Raw genomic sequence first — 7,347 nt, 5'->3', positions numbered from 1 at the left:
CAAAGGAAAAAATATTTATATTATAGGCTTACTGCAATTTTTTACTGCTACTTATATGATTAAAAACTAATATGTATATAAGTTTAAAAACTACTTAATTTTCTAAGATAAAACATAATTTACTACAGAAAAGTTTTTATACATAATTTAGAGTCATCTCTGATGTCTGATGGTGAAAGAAATTAATGTTTTTAACATATGGGTTTTATTTTGAATGATGGTACTAAAAGAAAAAAAAAAAACTGTTGTGTATATTAGCATTGAGACTATTATTTCTTGCGTTTAACAGCAGTCTTTTTTTGTGAGTCCACAAAATAAACTTGCTGAAAAAGAGAACATAGTTCATCCATTTGGCTGGGATTAGGAGTTGCTCCAGAGCCCAATGCCCTCTGACTAGGCTGCTGTCCAAACACAGCAGGCTGGTTACCACTTGATGCCGCACCAAAAATAGGCGGTGGTGCAGGCTGGGAACCAGTAGCGAATAATGCTGTGGCGTAAGGCTGGCTGGCACCATGGCTTTGTCCAATGTTGGGGTCTGGTTAGCACCAAACGCTGGACCGGCAGATGGTGTTGAAGGTCCAGTGCCAAATACAAAGGATCCTCCAGAGCTAGATGAGGTTGTAGCTTGAGAACTGAAACCAGACGTTGAAGTATTATTACTCACGGCTCCTGGACCTGAGACAATTGGGGCGACAGCTGTACCAGTGCTATTGTGCTGAGAAAATTGCAAAGACTGAGATGAGCTGGGTCCAGCAAAGTTACCAAGGGCAGGACTGATGACGGGATTGCTGGCCTGTCCAAGTGCACCAGCGGCCACAGGCAGGTTGGAGGAAGGGGTGGAATGAGCAAATATGCCACCACCTGCTAAAGTGGCTGATGTCCGTGAACCACAGGAACTGTTGTTCAGGAAACTGAAAATGGCCTTTGCTGTTCCTTGATCAGCTGCAGTATTGGTTTGAGCTCCAGAAGCAAAAGTGGCCTTTCCTGGCTGCTCAGATGCCTTCTCAGATGGTTTCCTCATATTGAAACCAAATGCCAACTGTGAACAACTCTCCGCTTTCCTTCGCTTTGAACAACTCTCCTCTCTCCTTCGCTTTGAACAGCCGAAGGGAAAGCTTGCCTTCCACTTTCTGTCTTCGTTATCAGTTTTCGTCCCATACGCAGGAGCAGCAGAAGTGCCGTGCTGTTGCTGTTTCTCCCCTGTCCCTCCCAAAGTGAACGCTGAGGCAGGTGGCGCAGAGGCAGATCCCATATTGCCAGAAGCGGACCCTCCTCCGGCTGGAGGCAATTCCTCCCTCTCTACATCTGATGTCTGACATGTGACTGGAGCCATTGAAACAATTTTGGTTTCTACTGTTCTACAACTGACGCCGCTCTTGCTCTGAGAGGTCGCTGCAGTAGTAGCAGCAGCTGGATCATGATTAATAACACTTGTGCCAAAGCTAATAACTTCAGAGGCAACTTTACGAGGTATCTCGGTGGATTTGTCAAGTTGAAAACTTCTGTTCATGGCGTCTGTGGATCCAGACTCTGAAGACACGCTGGTTTTGAAGCCTCCCTGATCTCGAAACTGAAAGTCTCCAGTACTTGTTGAAGTCGGAGAAGGCCCAGAAGCGGGTGATGGGTTTCCCAATTTGAAACATGAGGCTGCTGGGTTTGAAAGTGAAGAACAGCTGGCAATGCCTTTAAACTCAGATTTTGTGTCTGTTGTGCCTGGTTTGGCACTTTCGCATGCTGCACATTTGGCAGAATCTGCTCTATTCTGTACTAGGCATACTTCACAGTCCCAGCTTCCCTCGGGATTCAACTTCTCCAATCCTAGAGTATCTGCAGAAGAAAGAGCGACAGATGCAGTGCTGCTACTTGAAGCAGGTACTGAGCTCTCTGTTTTCTTGGACATACAGGACATGCATTTATTGTCTTCTGCATTATTAGAAACACTGCATATTGGACACTCCCAAGATCCTCTTGGTGTTTTCAGCTCATCTGCAATTCCTAAGGTACCAGTGGTCACAGTGCAGCTAGAAGATGAAGCCGTCATAGTTGTGTCACTTTCTGAAACCACTGGCAGTGGAAGGAACCGGTTGACACCAGTTCCAGGTTTGGCTGTTTCACAAGCTATACATTTTCTTGCTTCGGGTTTATTTTGCACTAAACATGCATCACACTCCCAAGTTCTGAATTGTGGTTTAAGTTTGTCCCCAAAGCCTGCCCCTGATGCAGAAATGGGTGGTTTCCCACTTTTTCTTGCTGTCCCAACAGCTGTTTGTTCAACAGAACCTCTCAGTGGCAACTTGGCGGCTTGACAGGCTACGCACTTGTCATCAGTTACTTTGTTTGGGAGCAGACATGTGTCACAGCGCCACGATGATCTAGCTTTTAACCTTTCCCCAAGTCCAGTTTCACTAGAGGAAAACCTACATACGGCTGGTCCTGTATAAACTGCCGGGCTGGTCGTGGTAGGCTGAGCAGCAAAAGCATCTGCCTTTGGTGACAGGAAACCAGGGTTTTTCAGAACATCAAGGACTCTTCCTCCTTTCAAGGTTTTTGCAGGTCTAGAAGGGCCCTCGTCATCTTCATCTAGCTTCCTCTTATGGCTTCTACTAGTCACTGCAGTGGTATCTTGAGCTGAAGCACTTATCATAGGTTCTGAAGTACTACTGGTGTCTGCAAGTTCTGCTTTTGCAACAGGCATCCTAAATGCAAATTCAGCAGATGATGACGGCAGTGCACCTGCCTCAGTAGACTTTACAGTGGAAGAAGAAAATCTAGACATGGGTCTGCCAGTGCTGCTCAGAGAAATCATTCGTACCTTATCTGATACTGATTGTGAAGGACTCATGGGAGCTGGAGAGGAAGTTGTCATCAAAGGACAATGAAAGCTGAAGGAAGGGAGTGAAGAATTGGTGATCGGTAGAGAGATTTTTGATAATAGTAGTGCTTGCGTTTCCTCCTCCACTGGTGGTTCAGATGTCAGGAAGTGTGTTCTCTCCCGTCTGACTTTGCCACCTCTACTACCTGCTCCAGAAGATAATCCATCGGGGGCAGGGAAACGCAAATTTTGATGCGGAAAGCCACTTTCTTGTTCTCTGTTTTGTCCTGGTGTCACACTGTTTTCATAATGAGTACTGTGCTGTTTAACTCTTCTTTGATCAGCCTTCCTCAATTCATGAGATGGGGTCAGAGACAGTTTAAAATAAACACTTTGTTTTGTTGCTCTGGAAACTAGCTTTGGACACATGAGTTTTTGAACAGGATACTGAGAATCCACCTTCTCTCTTTTGGCCCCCAAATCTGTGTTATCTATCCGACTCCTATCAAGAGGAGAACACACAGGAAAAGACAGAACATCTGCTAGAGGTCCTGATAGCTTCTCTAAAGATTGTAATATTCGCCAAGCTGCTAAACTAGTCACACCACAGGACTGTGCATTGAGTTGCTTAGCTTTCATCTGTCTTCTTACTGGTGCCTGACAAGGGGTCGTTGCTAGTTTAGAATGTCTTACAGCAGCTGCTGCCCCACCATACGTTGTTTTTCTAGGATAACAAGGAGGATCTCCATGCTGACTTGTTTGAAAGATCAAAGATTTCTCAAATGAAGGGGAAAGTGTCTCAAATGCAGACAAGCTGAACGCTGGTTTTTTTGGCCTGGTGGCAGTGTGCTGTGAGAGTGAATGAGACCGTTCAGCCTCTGGGGACCACAGAGGTGGCACTGAAGTCTTCTTTGGAGCAGCCATAGCTTTATCGGAAACTCTTGATGAAAATTCAAAATGATGGCTAGTGGACGTGTTACCAGCACCATGCTGAGAGGTAGAGTCTATAATTTCCTTCACAAGGGAAAAGCCAGGACTGCCAGTTGGGAATGCTGATGATGTGGATGGCTCACAATTTGAAACATGGGATTCCAACATGGAGAAATTCGAGCAGCTCCGACGAAGAGATGGCCTGTTTAATTCACCTGCATAATTTGAAGCAGGGCTGGTTGTTGAGGCGTCTTCTGTATTACCGACTGTTGGCTCACTAGTGATCCTCCAATCATTAATATTAGAGATCTCCTCACCGGCACACACTATCTCGTCATCTTCCCTATTTTCTTGCGAACATGGAGTCTCCTCTGCGTCTGTTGTGTGGCTGCATACATCTTCATTCTTGTCGAAATATCTCTGTAGCCATGCTGGCACGTTATTCTGAACATATTCTGTAACCCTGCTAAGAATGCCCAGCTGGCGCCGTCGCCCCTGCGAGTAAGGCATCACGGGACCGGGGTGGCAACGCCGTGTCCGGATCTTTCCACTGCCCCCTGTGTGTGGGGATCCAGAGGCCATGGCAGAGGCTGCCCCGCTTCCTGCTCTGGGACGGGTAAGAAGGGTGGGAGAGGCAGAGGCAAAGGCCGCAGAGCCGCACCCTGGCCCTGGCCCAGCCCGATGTCCTTCAACACCACCCAAGCTGGGGGGCACAGGTACAAGAGGGACCACGAGGTTAGGAAGATGAGTGGAGCAACAGTGCCTGCTAGGGAAGTGGGCAATGGTGCCAGCAACTGAAAGCCAAGAGGTGGCTCCAGTACTGCAGCCTCCTGCGGATACCACCTCTGCGGGTGGGGCGGTCTCCATGGAGATCTCTCCCAGAGGACAATGCTGCCTCCTCACAATTCCACTTCTGTGGGTGGGGCGGTCTCCATGGAGATCTCTCCCAGGAGACAGGGAGCAGCTCCCAGCATTATTGAGGCCCAACTCAAACGCTGGCCTTGGGGATTCTTCTTCTGATGCCTTGGCCAGCGCTGAGATGGCTAATGCCACCAGCGACACCCACTGACCCACCGTCTCTGCACACAGAGCTCACAGTGCTACTGCCATCAACCGTGCACACTCCGTAACATGACATGCTTGTACTTGCACTTATCGTGACTAAGCCGGAGGTGATGCACACACAAGTCACCAACACTCAGGGAGAAAAAAAACCCACCTATATGAAACGATTCCGTGACCCCTCCCCACCACACTGAACCAGGCTCTGGGATCCACTTCCAAAGACTGTACCTCAGGCTTCCATAGCACCCCGCATGCCAGCCTTCTCTGCCCTCACCTGGAGCCCCAGCCGTGGGAGGAGATATGCACCAAGAACTGTCCCAAGTTCGTTCCATCCAGCTTTAGTGAATCTAAACCCCTTTTACAAAAATATGTGCCTAGAATACACCTGTACACTGAGTATGAACCTTCTACTTTCACCCAAAACTTATCAGCAAAACCATGCTATAAATCACAAGAACAGGCACAGCCCTTTCTATATCTGGAAAACAGACTCACACAACTTACACATACTCCAGTCACTTCTTCCTATCTAAGGGGAAATGCTACACACACTCAAATTTGTACACACACACCTAGAACCATACAAAACTTCCACACATAATGCCCGTTTACCACCATGTATGGCCAAAATACTTCTCTGACATATACACAGAAAACCTCCACACAAACACAGTCCCTGTCACACTTTCAAGTGAAGAGTTATCTCATCCACCACTCTACCGTGAACCTGCACACAACTGCCTGGTTCTAGAGTGCACACAAACTAGTATACACTACATAGACACAAAGAAACATCTCCAGTCTGCCAGAGATGAGGACAGAGGAAATCTCTGCCAAGGCCCGATTCATACACCGACCAATTACCACAACCCCAGATACTCCAAGGTAATTGTGTCACATGCTTCCACTACATACAAATGAAATTGTCCCGCATCACTGGAAACACACAACCCAAACTTCCATCAAATACTCGGCTCCCAGAATGCACGCTAACGACTTCCTACTACAAAATGCAAACACATAGTCCTAGAAAATGTGCAAACTCCCATGCACCATAAATACATACATCAGTGAAATTCAAATTCAACTTCCACCTGCCTCGAATATACTCAAATACACAACACACAAAGTAGGCAAATATAATCACCAATACTTATCTGGTCCCACATCACATACCTGTGTGCATAAAGAATCACACAAAGCAAATGCCACAGAATCCTACAATCTGAACATATAGGACACCCTACCAACCCACTAAAACTCATACAGCTACCCTTTAATACCAATATATGTAGACACACATCTGAAAATCAATACAAGAAACTTACATGGCCATTCAATGTGCCCTGAGTGTTCTCAGTTACCCAGAGTTGCATGAGTCACTTTTATAAATTTTATAGTCATAGATCCCTCTCACTGATTCTCTTTCCCTAGAGAACCCTAACTAATACACCACTAAATGCCATACAGCTACCCTTCAATACTAATATATGTAGACGCACATCTGAAAATCAATACAAGAAACATACATGGCCATTCAATGTGCCTTAAGAACATGCGAATGAGCCCCCACCAACACATTCCCAAACATTCACAACGTAGGAATCCTACACCCAAACTAGTATATGCAGCCACAGTGCCTAACAAGATCTGGATGCACGTGCATTACCACTTGCAATGCCTCCGTGACCCAAACACAACTCCCCAACATTCAGGGGCAAAAACCCACAGGTATGTGAAACCACCACGTCATCCACCCCATCCCCACCCCGAACCCGGGCTCTGCGACCCACTCCCGAGGCCTCCACCTCTGGGCTCAGCAGAACCCCGCTGGACTGCCCGCCCTTCCCGGTCACCAGCTGCTGCTCCCACAGAGTCCCACCCTACCGCCTCCCTGCCCTCTCCAGGCCTTTCTGGGTCCACACCTGGCAGTCCTTTCCCACCTTGAGATCTGCCTTCCTTCCACCTGGCCTCGTGCTGGCTCACACTCCTTCCCCACGGCTCCCAGCAATCCTAGGGTGTCCACCTGCTTCCACCATCTAAGCCTGCTGCCCTGGGTGGGAGGGTGCTATTGTCTGTGTCCGTCCACCCCTCAGGGCAGGTCAGTGTCAGGAGGATGGGGCAGCACTGGGATGTCTGACTCAGGCTGCTTCACACTCTGGGCCAGCCCAGGCCACGTGCCACTTGCCAGCACCTCCTGTGACATTTCTCATGGGTAGGAAAATGAGGCTTGGACATTCCCTCCTCCAGGCTCTGGCACTTTCTTTCCCACCTGGCCACCCTGTTCCCCGCCCCACCGTCCTGCATGAGATACTTTCCCACCTGTTTTTCAGTCCATGATCTGCAAGCTCCATTGAGAATTCCAGCTGCTTGGAATCAAGGAGGCAGCAGCTGCTTCCCAGATTTGTGAGAACCTGGGTGGGCTGGGGAGGGAGAGGAGGGTTAGCTCAGGGGGGCCCTGCCAGCTGCCCAGCCCCGGTGAGCAGCCAACCCCCAGCCCAGGGGCATCCCCACTGTCCAGGAACTTCCAGGGGCCTCCG

At 48.3% G+C, this 7,347-nt stretch overlaps 1 protein-coding gene across 1 annotated transcript; it reads right to left on the bottom strand.

The window, feature by feature from the left end:
• Positions 1-269: 269 nt before the first annotated feature.
• On the bottom strand, positions 270-4,324 carry LOC119532557 (nuclear pore complex protein Nup153-like). The gene is given in 3 exon segments (XM_037835012.1): positions 270-526; positions 529-2,505; positions 2,632-4,324. Coding segments are annotated over 3 exon segments (3,927 nt in total).
• Positions 4,325-7,347: the final 3,023 nt, after the last annotated feature.

Source organism: Choloepus didactylus, chromosome 4 (assembly GCF_015220235.1).
Source record: "Choloepus didactylus isolate mChoDid1 chromosome 4, mChoDid1.pri, whole genome shotgun sequence".
Taxonomy (NCBI): domain Eukaryota; kingdom Metazoa; phylum Chordata; class Mammalia; order Pilosa; family Megalonychidae; genus Choloepus; species Choloepus didactylus.
Note: the sequence above shows the minus strand (reverse complement) of the source record. Positions and strands in the feature narration are given on the sequence as shown.